The 16,636-nt window shown below is 46.4% G+C and overlaps 1 protein-coding gene across 1 annotated transcript in view; it reads left to right on the top strand.

The window, feature by feature from the left end:
• The first annotated feature begins 3,718 nt into the window (after nt 1-3,718).
• SLCO4A1 (solute carrier organic anion transporter family member 4A1) overlaps nt 3,719-16,636 on the top strand; it is a 108,563-nt gene continuing 95,645 nt past the window's right edge. The window contains exon 1 of the mRNA XM_040437762.1: nt 3,719-3,898. Within this exon, the coding sequence (XP_040293696.1) occupies nt 3,730-3,898 (169 nt within the window). The 5' untranslated portion in view covers nt 3,719-3,729. The remainder of the gene's footprint in view (nt 3,899-16,636) is intronic.

The following is a 16,636-nucleotide window of genomic DNA, read 5'->3' as shown; positions in this document are numbered from 1 at the left end:
CTAGGAGCGCGGGGGGGGGGGGGGGGGGGGGGGGGCGTTGTTCCTGCTCCTAGAGGCTCCGTTCTCCCACCTTTGTCGCCTCCCTCCAAGTCCTGACAGGACCAGGCAGCACTCGCATCTGTCTGCCAGTCCTGTGCTCTGGTGAAATCTCGCGCCGTTCAGTATTTGGCGCAGGCGCGGTGAGGAAGCTGGCAGCCTTCGAGCGTCTTTCCCTCACCGCGCCTGCGCTGAATGCTGAACGGCGCGAGATTTCACTAGAGCACGGGGCTGGCAGACAGATGCGAGTGCTGCCTGGTCCTGTCAGGACTTGGAGGGAGGCGACAAAGGTGGGAGAACGGAGCCTCTAGGAGCAGGAACAACGCCCCCCCCCCCCTCCTAGAGGCTAATTAGCGTATTATAAAAGTCATATTTCTGGCGTAACGGGGGCATAGATAAAAGTAGGAATAGGCTAGTTAAGTTTAGCTGACATTAGCACATCGCTAATGTCAGCTAGCTTAACTGCCTCAGGACCGCCTAACGCACGGATGCGTCCTGGAGGCGGTCGATTCATTCCTCCTGGATGCATCCGTGCGTCATCTCGCGAGATTTCCTGTGAACGCGCGCACACCGGCGCGCGCGTTCACAAGATCGGAAGGTAAGCGAGTGGATCTCCAGCCTGCCAGCGGCGATCGTTCGCTGGCAGGATGTAGATGCGATTTTTTTAACCCCTAACAGGTATATTAGACGCTGTTTTGATAACAGCGTCTAATATACCTGCTACCTGGTCCTCTGGTGGTCCCTTTTGCTTGGATCGACCACCAGAGAACACAGGCAGCTCTGTAATAAGTAGCACCAAACGCCACTACACTACACTACACTACACCCCCCTGTCACTTATTAACCTCTTATGAACCCCTGATCACTCCTGATCACCCCATATAGACTCCCTGATCACCCCCCTGTCATTGATCACCCCTCTGTAAGGCTCCATTCAGACGTCCGTATGTTTTTTACGGATCCACGGATACATGGATCGGATCCGCGAAACACATACGGACGTTTGAATGGAGCCTTACAGGGGGGTGATCAATGACAGGGAGGTGATAACCCCATATAGACTCCCTGATCACCCCCCTGTCATTGATCACCCCCCTGTCATTGATCACCCCCCTGTAAGGCTCCATTCAGACGTCCGTATGTTTTTTTACGGATCCACGGATACATGGATCGGATCCGCAAAACACATACGGATGTCTGAATGGAGCCTTACAGGGGGGTGATCAATGACAGGGGGGTGATCACCCCATATAGACTCCCTGATCACCCCCCTGTCATTGATCACCCCCCTGTCATTGATCACCCCCCTGTAAGGCTCCATTCAGACATTTTTTTGGCACAAGTTAGCGGAATTTATTTTTTTTTTTCTTACAAACTCTCCCATGAACTCACCATACCCCTCATGGAATCCAAATGCGTAAATTTTTTTAGATATTTATATTCCAGACTTCTCACGCTTTAGGGCCCCTAAAATGCCAGGGCAGTATAAATACCCCACATGTGACCCCATTTCGGAAAGAAGACACCCCAAGGTATTCGCTGAGGGGCATATTGAGTCCATGAAAGATTGAAATTTTTGTCCCAAGTTAGCGGAAAGGGAGACTTTGTGAGAAAAAAATATATAAAAATCAATTTCCGCTAACTTGTGCCAAAAAAAAATATTTCGATGAACTCGCCATGCCCCTCATTGAATACCTTGGGGTGTCTTCTTTCCAAAATAGGGTCACATGTGGGGTATTTATACTGCTCTGGCATTTTAGGGGCCCTAAAGCATGAGAAGAAGTCTGGGATCCAAATGTCTAAAAATGCCCTCATAAAAGGAATGTGGGCCCCTTTGCCCCTGGCAATTTAGGGGCCCTAATGTGTGGTAAGTAGTTTGAAATCAAAATGTGTAAAAAATGGCCGGTGAAATCCTAAAGGTGCTCTTTGGAATGTGGGCCCCTTTGCCCACCTAGGCTGCAAAAAAGTGTCACACATCTGGTATCGCCGTACTCAGGAGAAGTTGGGCAATGTGTTTTGGGGTGTCATTTTACATATACCCATGCTGGGTGAGATAAATATCTCAGCAAAAGACAACTTTTCCCAGTTTTTTATACAAGGTTGGCATTTGACCGAGATATTTCTCTCACCCAGCATGGGTATATGTAAAATGACACCCCAAAACACATTGCCAAACTTCTCCTGAGTACGACGATACCAGATGTGTGACACTTTTTTGCAGCCTAGGTGGGCAAAGGGGCCCATATTCCAAAGAGCACCTTTCGGATTTGACAGGTCATTTTTTACACATTTTGATTTCAAAATACTTCCCACACATTAGGGCCCCTATATTGCCAGGGCAGTATAACTACCCCACAAGTGACCCCATTTTGGAAAGAAGACACCCCAAGGTATTTCATGATGGGCATAGTGAGTTCATGGAAGTTTTTATTTTTTGTCACAAGTTAGTGGAATATGAGACTTTGTAAGAAAATAAAAAATAAAAATTCATCATTTTCCGCTAACTTGTGACAAAAAATAAAAAGTTCTATGAACTCACTATGCCCATCAGCGAATACCTTGGGGTGTCTACTTTCCGAAATGGGGTCATTTGTGGGGTGTTTGTACTGTCTGGGCATTGTAGGACCTCAGGAAACATGACAGGTGCTCAGAAAGTCAGAGCTGCTTCAAAAAGCGGAAATTCACATTTTTGTACCATAGTTTGTAAACGCTATAACTTTTATCCAAACCATTTTTTTTTTTTACCCAAACATTTTTTTTTAATCAAAGACATGTAGAACAATAAATTTAGAGAAAAAATTATATATGGATGTCGTTTTTTTTAAAAAAAAATTTACAACTGAAAGTGAAAAATGTCATTTTTTTGCAAAGAAATCTGTAAATTTCGATTAATAACAAAAAAAGTAAAAATGTCAGCAGCAATGAAATACCACCAAATGAAAGCTCTATTAGTGAGAAGAAAAGGAGGTAAAATTCATGTGGGTGGTAAGTTGCATGACCGAGCAATAAACGGTGAAAGTAGTGTAGTGCAGAAGTGTAAAAAGTGGCCTGGTCATTAAGGGTGTTTAAGCTAGGGGAGCTGAGGTGGTTAATAGGGTTAAATCTGGTGACAGAAACCCTTTAAGACCTTTTCAGGTCTGGTCATCAAGGAGTTAAATGCCATCTACTGCAGTCTGCCTGTAACTTTAAAGGGGTTGTCCAGGATTAGATAAAAAACAGCGCCACCCCTGTCCACAGGTTGTGTGACGTATAGCAGCTCTGCCCCTTTGTCTCCAATGTTTATCTAATACTGTACAACCTTTTTTAACCTCCAACCACCTAAAACGCATAGGGCCGCCACAGATATTGAGGCCTCCTGTATTGATAAGTTGTGTCTGTTACCTCACCCTTACATTACAAAAACCTCCTGAAATTACCTCAGAAGAACACAGGGACGGCTTCCCGCGCCCTGGCCCTTAGACACGTGACTAACTTCCCGCTGTCCCCCACACACCTGCACAGATCTCGCTGCTCTTTCATCTATTTCTAGCCGATGGGTGGGGCATGGTGACGTCACTCTTCGAGCTGGAAGCGCTTCGCATCCAACACGGTCCAAATGTCACTATGCAGTTAGGGGCTCGCCGTGTTAATGATCCTGATTGGCTGAAGGGCCGCAGGTTCTGTTTGAGTGGCGCCGCTGATTGGCTGAATGGCATGTCGGCCAAGGATGAGGGGAGGGGCGCGGTGAGTGAATGGGAACGAAGTGTCAGAGACAGAGGAGAAGCAGAGGTGAGCGGCTGGTCCAGCGGATCCATCCTTCCAGGGGCGTCCACATCATCGCAGGGAGGACGTTATTTGCAGCAGCATCTGCACCACTACACAGGTATTCCCCCAATATGGAAGTGTGCGTCATGTGCTCTTCCTTCATCGCGTATCTATCTCTCATATGATCTCTATCTATGCATCTATCTATCCCCTATTGCCAGGCACATGCCCCCCCCCCCCCCATGCCAGCTGTGAACCTCTGGACTGACATTGCCTTCTTTGGTAATGATATCATGCTGTGCTGTGTATCAGTTCCTCTTTATTTTCCATATCTCTGCATGCTGCCATTGAATGGGAACATCTTGCTTAATTCCCCCCCCCCCCCAACACGTCTACTGCTCCTGTCTTGATGGTCTGCTACAATGTGTCAGTGCTGTGCAAATAAAAGGAATATAGTTAGCTAGATGTCACACAATTGTAGCAAACCCTCCACTGTGAGAAGTATCAGCTTTGCATTGTTTTTTTAACCTTTTAAATGGCTCCATTTACTGACTGCAAGCAGAAGTCTTGAAATGATCAGGAGTTAAAACACCAAGTATTTTACAATCACATGTTGATTATCAGCGGGTAAAAAAAAAAAAGTAAAAACTCCTTCCTCCCCCGCCACCGCTCTTCTGACAATTACTGCTTCTCCCCTTCCTGATCCGAGCTTGACCCAGTGGAAATGCCCGCTCAGCCAGTTGCTGGCAAAGGTGGGTCACCACTGCAGGCGGTGATTGGCTGAGCTGGTATCTCCTGCCATTTCCTGCATGTGTGCCAAGCCCAGAAAGTGGAGAGCAGTGGGGACTGGTAAGTGTCAGCATGGCATCGGTGGCAGATCGGTAGGGGTGCGTATGGATTTTGAATTTTTTTTATTTTTACCCCACTGTGAGCCAGATATAAACAAAAAAAAGTGGACAACCCCTTTAAAGGGTGGTTTCTGAAACTTACATATTGGTGACCTGCCTGTCCTTCGGATAGGCGATCTCTATCTGATTGGTGGGGGTCTGATACCCGGCAGCCCTATCGATGAGCTGTTTGAAGGGACCACAATAAGCATGATGACCCTTTATAGTCACAGCGCTATACATCGTATAGTGGCTGAGCTTGGTATTGCAGCTCGGTCCAATTCACCTGAATGGGACTGTGCTGCGCAGTGGCCTTGTGAGCAATGGACAGGACATCACAGGCCTAGGAAGGAGCCACAGCCTCTTCTAACAGCTGGTTGGTTGGGGTGCTGGATAGGTCATCATTATGTAAGTCCAGGAAAATCCCCTTTAAGCTTTATATATACAGATATATATATAAAAGTAACAAAAAGGGCAGCACTCCAAAAAGGGCAGCACACAATAGGCCTACATCAGATGCGGAACAGATACACGGATCGTCCATGTGCTTTCCGCATCCATATGTCTGTTCCGCAAAAAGAAAGAACATGTCCTATACTTGGCTGTCAATTGCAGACCACGGACCCATTGAAGACAATAGGTCCGCAAAAAAAGATGCGGCCAGCGCACAGACCACATCTTTATTTTGCGGATCTGTGATTTGCAGACCGGATACAGTCGTGTGAATGAGGCCTTTTGCAAAGGATTAGAGAAGGCTACGTGTCATCTCTAATCTCACATTATGACTCCACATAGTGATAAGTTAACCTGAAAAATCATTAATTTATGGCGGTGATCATGGGTCAGGGTCAGTGGAGCCTTATTCCCCTCTGTTCCATAGTGGCAGTTATAGCTATAGAGGTTACGGGTAGGTAGGTAGGTAGGTAGATGAAAGGGTTTGTACATGATTAGAAAACTAAGGCCGCTTTCACACAGTGTTTGGTCAGTGTTTGGTCAGTGATTGTGAGCCAAAACCAGGACTGGAGGTTACACAGAGATAAGGTATAATGGGAAGACTTGCACCTGTTCTGTGTGGTTTTGGCCTCATGCACACGACCGTTGTTTTGGTCCGCATCCGAACCGCAGTATTTGCGGCTTGGATGCGGACCCATTCACTTCAATGGGGCCGCAAAAGATGCGGACAGCACTCCATGTTCCGCATCCGTTGCTCCGTTCCGTGGTCCGCAAAAAAATAAATAACCTGTCCTATTCTTGTCCGTTTTGCAGACAAGAATAGGCAGTTATAAGAATGGCTGTCCACGCCGTTCCGCAAATTGCGGAACGCACACAGACGCCATCTGTGTTTTGCGGATCTGCACTTTGCGGACCGCAAAACACACAACAGTCGTGTGCATGAGGCCTTTGGCTCACAACCTTGATGAAAATCACTGATTAAACACTGACTGTGTGAAAGTGGCCTAAGGCTGCAGAAGTGTGAGGCTACTTTCACACTAGCGTTTCTATTTTCCGGTATTGAGATCCGTCATAGGGTCTCTATACCGGAAAAAAACGCTTCCGTTTTGTCCCCATTCATTGTCAATGGGGACAAAACGTAACGGAGCAGAATGGAATGCTCCAAAATGCATTCCGTTCCGTTCTCATGCCGGAGAGCGGCATGCTGCGGTTTTCTTTCCTTCCTGAGATGCGGCGCAAGACCGATCCATCATGACCCACAATGCAAGTCAATGGGGACGGATCCGTTTTCTCTTACACAACATAGAGTTCATGACAGATTCGTCTTGGCAATGTTAAAGATAATACAACTGGATCCGTTCATAACGTATGCAGACGGTTGTATTATCAGGAACGGAAACGCGTTTTTGCCGGATCCAATAAAAACGCTAGTGTGAAAGTAGCCCTAGGCAGGAAGTAGCAAACTTCTCCTATTTGAATAGAAATCAATATGGCTGGTAACCTGGATGTTCCCCTCAGCTAGACCCTGTTCAGGAGGCAGTGTGCCCTCAATATGGCTTGTAAAACCTAAACAAACTCTTAAAGGGGTTTTCCCATTTCAGACAATGGGGGCATATCGCTAGGATATGCCCCCATTGTCTGATAGGTGCGGGTCCAACCGCTGAGACCTGCACCTATATCGAGAACGGAGCCCCGAAAGCGATGGAGGGTGCACTGCGCATGCGCAGCCACCCTCCATTCATTTCTATGGGGCCGCCGAAAATAGCCGAGCCCTGGCCTCATAGAAATGAATGGGAGAATGGGCCGCGCATGCTCGGTACGCTCCCATTCACTTCTGTGGGCGAGGCGGGGATTAGCGATTGGTGGTGGAAATCTGGGGTCCTCCAGCCACAGCGCTCCCCACTCCGTTCTCAATATAGGTGCGGGTCCCAGCGGCGGGACCCGCACCTATCAAGCAATGGGGGCATATGCTAGCGATATGCCCCCATTGTCTATGATGGGAATACCCCTTTAAAGGGGTTCTCCAGGATTTTAATATTGATGACGTATCTTTAGGATAGGTCATCAATATCAGATCGGTCCGACATGTGGCTCCCCTGCCGATCAGCTGTTTGAAGAGAAGGCTGCACTCAGTTCACCTTAAAGGGGTTGTCTCACTTCAGCAATAGCATTTATCAGGTAGAGGAAGTTAATACAAGGCACTTACTAATGTATTGTGATTGTCCATATTGCTTCCTTTGCTGGCTGGATTTATTTTTCCATCACATTATACACTTCTTGTTTTCATGGTGACGACCACCCAACAATCCATCAGTGGTGGTCGTGCTTGCACACTATAGGAAAAAGTGCCAGCCTCTCTGGTGGCTCGGACCATGGGCATGCACATAATTGTGCACTTTTCCCTATAGTGCGCAAGCACAGCCACTGCTGTCGGACTGCAAAGTGGTCGTAACTATGGAAACGAGAAGTGTATAATGTTCTGAAAAAATTAATCAAGCCAGAAAAGGAGGCAATATGGACAATCACAATACATTAGTAAGTGCCTTGTATTAACTTTCTCTACATAATAAATGCCACTTGCTGAAGTGACACGACCCCTTTAAGGTCCTCCTGTCTTTTTATTCTTTTGCAAAGCACCGTTACTGGGAGAGAGGTGTGGCTTAGTGAAGCTTAGCGGGGTTGAGGCGTGGCCTACAATGTCGTCCTTTTTGAGGTGAAGCAAGTGGCCAACCTAACCATTGACCATCCTTTCATGGATGTCATCACAGATATGTACAAACATTGCAGTGGGTGGAGCGCCGGATTATATGATGAGACCTGATGATGTCACACATCTCATCTGCTAGAAGGCCCATCATCCTCAGGGACAGATCTCATCTGCCCAAAAAAATCATCCTTTTGTTCTCTCGCACTAGGCAGACCTTGTACTGTCCCTTTAAATATGACAACTAGAGATTAACCCCTGACAGTCCAGTTCCTTCTGTAGGACATGTTTTTTCACATTTTGGAGTATCATTGATGGAATGATATTCTAGATTTTTTCATCCAGGCACATTTTATAGATTTTTCCTGGCTGCTGCAATCTGTGGGTCTAATGAAGGTCACATAAGCCCTGGTACCCGGTGTGCCCAGTGCTGCCCCTCTCCCATTTTTTAGATAGGGTCTGGAGTGTCTTATATTGCGGTTTTCCATAGTCTATTGTTTTATGATCATTTCATTTTGGGGTCTGCATTGTAGGAGAAGAATTCTTCTGGGGCGGCGGGCAGGGACAGGGCAGAGCCGCCATATGCTCGTCTCTATCAGTACATTGCCCAGAGCTCATCCTTTCTGTCTGTGGTAATATCAAGCTGCTCGTCTGATGGGCAGCGCCAGGAGATGCGGGGCTTGCTGATTAGCTGTTCCCTGGCAGTTGAACATCGTATGATGATGCCAGACAGCGCCGCCTGCTCCACAGTCTGACGCGGGGGGTTACTGCCGGTCAGGCTCCTGCCTCCCTGCGATTCCTCCATCCGGGTTTGATAAGGAAATCAGGTGTGAGAAATGGTTTATAGCAAAAGGTGAAATGTGTCACAAAAACGCAAAACCTTGTGTGATACAGTCCCCCGAGCTATGTATCTAAGGCTACTTTCACACTAGCGTTCAGAACGGATCCGTCTGCATTATTACTTAGAAAATTTTCTAAGTCTGAAAGTAGCCTGAGCGGATCCGTCCAGACTTTACAATGGGGAACGGATCCGCTTGAAGATTGAGCCATATTGTGTTAAATTCAAGCGGATCCGTCCCCATTGACTTCCATTATAAGTCTGGACGGATCCGCTCGCTGCAAGCAGCGTTCAGGTGTCCGCTCACTGAGCGGAGGCTGAGCGCTGGCAGGCGGATGCATTCTGAGCGGATCCGCCTCCACTGAGAATGCATTAGGGTCAGACGGATGCGTTCGGGCCGCTCGTGAGCCCCTTCAAACGGAGCGCACGAGCGGACACCCGAACGCTAGTGTGAAAGTAGCCTAAGCCTATCATGTGTGATACTATCTGTATTTAAGGCTACTTTCACACTTGCGGCAGAGAGATCTGGCAAGCAGTTCCGTCGCCGGAACTGCCTGCCGGATCAGGCAAAATGTATGCTAAATGATGGCATTAGTAAGACTGATCAGGATCCTGATCAGTCTTAAAAATGCCTGATCAGTCGGAAAAATGCATTGAAATGCCGGATCCGTCTTTCCGGTGTCATCCGGCAAAAACGGATCCGGCATTTATTTTTTCACCTTTTTTTCAGTCTGCGCATGCGCAGGCCGGAAGGACGGATCCGGCATTCCGGTATTCTAATACATTCCTATGGGAAAAAATGCCTCCATTCAGAATGCATGGGGACATACCTGATCAGTTCTTTTCCGGTATAGAGCCCCTGTGACGGACCTCTGTGCCGGAAAAGAACAACGCAAGTGTGAAAGTAGCCTAAGCCTGTCATGTGTGATACTGTGCTTGAGCGTTGGTCACGCTGCGAGTCCGCAGCGCAGCTCCCGGCCTGACCTCCCAGCACTGACGGGGTCACATAGCATTATATTGATTTATGATGCTATGTAACCCTTACAGTTCTGGAATGTATTGGATAACACTGGCATAATGCTGCACACAGTCGGTGGGGCAGCCACATCGGATCGCGGACCCATTCACTTGAATCGGTCCGCGATCCGGCCGTTCCGCAAAAAGATAGGACATGTTATATCTTTTTGCGGAACGGAAGTACGGGACGAAACCCCATGGAAGCACTCTGTAGTGCTCCCATAGGGTTCCGTTCCGTGCTTCCGTTCCGCACCATTCCGCATCTCCGGATTTGCAGACCCATTGAAGTGAATGGGTCCGCATCCGTGATGCGGAATGCCCACGGAACGGCACCCGTGTATTGCGGGTCCGCAATACGGCAATGGGAAGCACACGTTCGTGTGCAGGGGGCCTAAGGGTTACATAGCATCATAAATCAATATAATGCTATGTGGCGTCAGTGCTGGGAGGTCAGGCCGGGAGCTGCGCTGCGGACTCTCTGCAGGAGGAACGCTCGTCTGCAGGGGGCCTAGGTCTATCATGTGCGGTACTCTTCTGATCTGTGTGTATCTAAGCCTATCATGTGCGGGACCCTCTTCTGATCTGTGTGTATCTAAGCCTATCATGTGCGGGACTCTCTTCTGATCTGTGTGTATCTAACCCGATCATGTGTGGTACTGTACCAAGCTGGTATATGTGAGCCTGTCATGTGTGATTTTCTCAGCTGAGCAGTGTATCTATGCCTATAATGTGTGAACCTATCTGCTAAGTTGTGTATCTAAGAATATCATGTGTGATACTGTTTTGAGTTGTGTATCTAAGCCTATCATGTGTGATACTGTCTGCTGTGTTGTGTATCTAAGAGTATCATGTGTGATGCTCTCTGCTGACCTTGTGTATCTAAGCCTATCATGTGTGATACTGTTCTGAGTTGTGTATCTAAGCCTATCATATGTGATACTGTCTGCTCAGTTGTGTATCTAAGTGTGTCATAAGTGTTACTGTCTTATGATCTGTGTATCTAAGCTTATCATGTGTGATGCTGTCTGCTGAGCTCATGTACATAAACCTGTTGTGTGATACTCTCTTCTCAGCTGTGTATCTAAGCCTACCATGTGTGACATGACCTGCTGAGACCGCGGCTATACCAGTAGTGTATGATAGGATCTACTTAGCGACTGTGTCCAAGTCTATCATGTTTTTAAAAATTATTTGACAGTTTGTTCATTTTTCATAAAAACCCATTATGTGGGCTACAAGCCACTGCGCCGTATATCTAAGCATAACATGTAAAACACCACAGAGCACTACAACCCCCATCCTGTAATGGGACTGATTTTAATGATAGATCTGCAGAGCTGGTGTATCTAATCCTATCATGTGTGATACTGTCTGCTGAGCTGTGTATCTAAACCTTTACTGTTTGATACACCCTCACACACATAGCTCTACGTAGCCCATAATGTTATTGAATGTCATTATAACATTTTTTATAGGTTCAGTATGTCGCTTAGCTGCTGTATCTAAGCCTCCTATGTGTGATACCGTCTGCTGAGCTGGTGTATCTAATACTGTCATGTATGATACTGTCTGCTGAGCTATGTATCTAAACCCCTCCTGTTTGATAGGGATGAGCGAATCGACTTCGGATGAAACATCCAAAGTCGAATCGCATAAAACTTTGTTTCAAAACTGTACGGAGCAAGCGCTCCGTACAGTATTAGAATGTATTGGCTCCGATGAGCCGAAGTTATTACTAATCTTGGAACCGAACTCGAGTTCGGGAAATGTTTTTTTACAGTACAAATGAATTTATGAAGTTATTGCGCAAAGTCTCGCGAGACTTCGCGAAGCAATAACTTCAGCTCATCGGAGCCAATACATTCTAATACTGTACGGAACGCTCGCTCCTTACAGTATTGAAATACTGTTTTATGCGAATTGACTTCAGATGTTTCATCCAAAGTCGATTTGCTCATCCCTACTGTTTGATACACCCTCACACACATAGCTCTACGTAGCCCATAATGTTATTGAATGTCATTATAACATTTTCTATAGGTTCAGTATGTCGCTTAGTTGCTGTATCTAAGCCTCTTATGTGTGATACTGTCTGCTGGGGTGCTGTATCTAAGCCTGTTATGCGTAATACCATCTGCTCAGCTGCTGTATCTAAGCCTGTCATGTGTGATAGCGTCTGCGCAGCTGCTGTATCCAAGTCTGTTATGCGTAATACCATCTGCTGAGCTTCTGTATCCAAGCCTGTTATGTGTGATACTGTCTGCTGAGCTGTTATATCTAAGCTTGTCATGTGTGATACTGTTTGCTCAGCTGCTGTATCTAAGCCTGTTATGTGTGATACTGTCTGCGCAGCTGCTGTATCTAAGCCGGTCATGTGTGATAGCGTCTGCGCAGCTGCTGTATCTAAGCCGGTCATGTGTGATAGCGTCTGCGCAGCTGCTGTATCTAAGCTTGTCATGTGATGCTGTCTGTGCAGCTCCTGAATCTAAGCCTGTCATGTGTGATAGTGTCTGCGCAGCTGCTGTATCTAAGCCCATCATGTGATGCTGTCTGCTCAGCTGCTGAATCTAAGCTCCTCATGTGTGATAGTGTCACCCGAGCTGCTATATCTAAGCTTGTCATGTGTGATACTCTCCGCACAGCTGCTGTATCTAATCCTGTCGACATGCCCGCTCATTACACCAGAAGTTCAGGCTAGCTCCTTGCTGGTGTAGATTTCATTTTCTGGCACACGGAAAATGAACATTAATTCTGAATTATTTCAGCGTACTTTCCATTCATTGAGACTGGTGTAATAAATTCCCCCCAGTGTCTCCCAGTTGGAGAGACCTCCGCGGCTGGAGCTCCCCCACACTCTGCTCGGGGGAGCGGTTTTATTTCCAGTCACTCACAGTGTCATCATTTCCCACAAATTGGCAAACCAAATACAAGTCACGTCGTGCTCTTCAGCCTCGGTGTATTAATACTCTGGCGGTGGTTGTAGTTCAGTCCCATCCCCCAGCCCCTGGACTTCCTATCAGTGACACATAACTGAACGTCTTGTGGACCGCAGGCACCATGTCCTCTTCACTACTCCTTGCTGCAGAGGAAGCGCCCGGCAATGTTCGTTATGCACATAATGAAGATGATGGTGGAAAGTGCTGTGGCAACCTCAAGACACAATCTAGCATTTTCTTACAGAACTGTTCATTTTACATTCAGATATAATTAACTAGTTCTCCAAAAATAAAAATCTCATCAGCCTGTAACCACTTAAAGGGATTCTGTCACCTGGATTTTAGTGACAGAGCTTTCAACATCATCACATCAGTCTGCTCGTTTTGTATTAAAATATACTAGTATTACTACCCTAAGTGTTGTCCTTTGTCTAGAAAATCGCTTTCATTAATATGGTAATTACCTGAGTAAGGAGCCCAAGGAGCTGTCCCTCCGGCCTTTGGAGCCCAGACGCGCCCCTTCTCCTGGAGCCCAGCACCGCCCCACTGCTAATTTATTCACTACTCATTGTTGGCTGGCGCATGTGCAGTGCTTCCTGTGAGGCCGATTCCAGGCGCTGACATGTGTATCCATGACATATGGCTCAGCGAACACATTCCTACACAGGGTAGTAATACTAGTATATTTTGATACAAAACAAGCAAACTGATGTGATGATGTTAAAAGCTCTGTCACTAAAATCCAGGTGACAGAATCCCTTTAAAGGAGTTCTCCCATAAGTAATGTAAAAAGAGAAAATCCGATATCATACAGTATATGACAATCTCTAACCAGCCCGGTACCTCACATGGATCCAGAGATCTCCACATTCATTGCTCTGCCTGATTTATATGAAGCTGAAAGCTCAGGGGGAGTGTACTTTCACAGGAGGCGTGTTCTTTCTGCTGCAGCTCTCTCCCCATCACAGCTCAGGAGGTGTGTCATTTCTATTGTAGCTGTCTCCCCATCACAGCTCAGGAGGTGTGTAATTTCTATTGTAGCTGTCTCCCTATTTTAGATGTTCCACAATCCTCTCCTTAAAGAGGACCTTTCACCCATTATGACAATGTGAACTAAGTATACAGACATGGAGAGCGGCGCTCGGGGATCTCACTGCACTTACTATTATCCCTGGGCGCTGCTCCGTTCTCCTGCTATGCCCTCTGGTATCTTCGTTCACAAAGTTATGGTAGGCGGAGTCTGCCCTTGTTCTGCTGTAGCGCTGGCCAATCGCATTGCAGAGCTCACAGCCTGGGAGAAAAGAACATCCCAGGCTGTGAGCTCTGCGCTGCGATTGGCCAGCGCTACAGCAGAACAAGGGCTGACTCCGCCTACCATAACTTAGTGACTGAAATCTCCGCCTACCATAACTTAGTGAGCGAAGATACCGGAGGGCATAACGGGAGAACGGAGCAGCGCCCGGGGATAATAGTAAGTGCAGTGAGATCCCCGGGTGCCGCTCTCCATGTATGTATACTTAGTTCACATTGTCATAATGGGTGAAAGGTCCTCTTTAAGTATGGTTTCCATTAATTTCCCCACTATTGATGTCAGTCTTAATGGCCTATAGTTGCCCAATTCCTCACTACTACCTTTCTTGTGAATGGGCACAACATTTGCTAATTTCCAATCTTCTGGGACGACTCCTGTTGCCAGTGATTGGTTAAAAAAATCTGTTAGGCCTCTTTCACACGGGCGTTGCGGAAAAATGTGCGGGTGTGTTGCGGAAACACCCGCGATTGTTCCGCTCGAGTGCAAAACATTGTAATGCGTTTTGCACTCGCGTGAGAAAAATCGTGCGTGTTTGGTACCAAAACCCGAACTTCTTCACAGAAGTTCGGGCTTGGGATCGGTGTTCTGTAAATAGTATTATTTTCCCTTATAACATGGTTATAAGGGAAAATAATAGCATTCTGAAAAACAGAATGCAAAGTAAAATAGCGCTGGAGGGGTTAAAAAAAAATAAAAAATAATTTAACTCACCTTAATCCACTTGCTCGCGTAGCCCGGCATCTCCTTGTGTCTCCTTTGTTGAAAGACCTGTGGTGAGCATTAATTATAGTTCAAGGACCTGTGATGACGTCACTCCGGTCATCACATGGTACGTCACATGATCTTTTACCATGGTGATTCACCATGGTAAAAGATCATGTGACGTACCATGTGATGACCGGAGTGACGTCATCACAGGTCCTTGAACTATAATTAATGCTCACCACAGGTCTTTCAACAAAGGAGACACAAGGAGATGCCGGGCTACGCGAGCAAGTGGATTAAAGAGGACCTTTCACCGATTCTTACCCTATGAACTAACTATACAGATATGTAGAGCGGCGCCCGGGGATCTCACTGCACTTACTATTATCCCCGGGCGCCGCTCCGTTCTCCTGCTATGCCCTCCGGTATCTCCGCTCACTAAGTTATAGTAGGCGGAGATACCAGTCCCTAAGTTATGGTAGGCGGAGTCTGCCCTAGCGCTGGCCAATCGCAGCGCAGAGCTCACAGCCTGGGAGGTTATTTTCTCCCAGGCTGTGAGCTCTGCAATGCGATTGGCCAGCGCTAGGGCAGACTCCGCCTACCATAACTTAGGGAACGGAGATACCGAAGGACATAGCAGGAGAACGGAGCGGCGCCCGGGGATAATAGTAAGTGCAGAGAGATCCCCGGGCGCCGCTCCACATGTATGTATACTTAGTTCATAGGGTAAGAATCGGTGAAAGGTCCTCTTTAAGGTGAGTTAAATTATTTATTTTTTTAACCCCTCCAGCGCTATTTTACTATGCATTCTGTATTCAGAATGCTATTATTTTCCCTTATAACCATGTTATAAGGGAAAATAATAATGATCGGGTCTCCATCCCGATCGTCTCCTAGCAACCGTGCGTGAAAATCGCACCGCATCCGCACTTGCTTGCGGATGCTTGCGATTTTCACGCAACCTCATTCACTTCTATGGGGCCTGTGTTGCGTGAAAAACGCAGAATATAGAACATGCTGCGATTTTCACGCAACGCATAAGTGATGCGTGAAAATCACCGCTCATGTGAACAGCCCCATAGAAATGAATGGGTCGGTATTCAGTGCGGGTGCAATGCGTTCACCTCCCGCATCGCATCTGCGCGGAATACTCTCTCGTGTGAAAGGGGCCTTAGTGGTTTTGCTAGTTCACCGCTGAGCTCTTTTAATAGCTTTGGGTGTATCCCATCAGGCCCCTGTGACTTATTTGTATTAATTTGTGCATCAAAAGATTCATTAGTCTTCTTTCCTAACTGAGGTCCTTTTCCTTCATTTTCCTTTGTAAAAACTGAACAGAAGTATTCAATGAGGCAGTCAGCTAGTTCTTTATCTTCTTCCATATATATACCTTCCTTTTTTTGTTTCTAATTTTGTAATTCCTTGTTTTAGTTTCCTTTTTTCATTTATGTATCTGAAGAATGCCTTATCGCCTTTTTTCCCTGACTGAGCTAATTTCTCTTCTGCCTGTGCTTTAGAAGCTCTTATAACTTGTTTGGTCTCTCTCTGCCTAATCTTATAAATTTACCTGTCATCCTCGTTTTTTTGTTTTTTTTATAATTCCTAAATGCTATCTTTTTGTTTTTAATGATTTTGGCCACTTCTGCTGAGTACCACAGTGGTCTCTTCCTTTTTTTCCTTTTACTGAAAAGCCTAATGCAATTTTTTGTTGCCTTCAATAGTGCCACTTTTAAGTAATCCCATTTCTCCTGGACTCCAATGAAACAGTTCCAATCTGATAGGGACTCGTAAAAAAGCGGCTTTACAAAAGTCGCACGTCTTTACCAAAAAGTCGCATGTTCTATTAAAAAGTCGCATAAGATAAGCATGGTCCTCACTGGAGTGAAATTGCGCAATTTTTTGCGACTTTTTAAATTGTCACAATAGTAAATCTGTCTAGAGATTAATTTACATGAGAAAACACGCCCACTTTCAGAAAACTGGCGGGCATAGTGCAGAGCCAATAAA

This window comes from Bufo bufo, chromosome 6, assembly GCF_905171765.1.
Source record: "Bufo bufo chromosome 6, aBufBuf1.1, whole genome shotgun sequence".
Classification (NCBI taxonomy): Eukaryota; Metazoa; Chordata; class Amphibia; order Anura; family Bufonidae; genus Bufo; species Bufo bufo.
The sequence above is the reverse complement of the archived record's forward strand: the minus strand, read 5'-3'. Positions and strand labels throughout refer to the sequence as shown.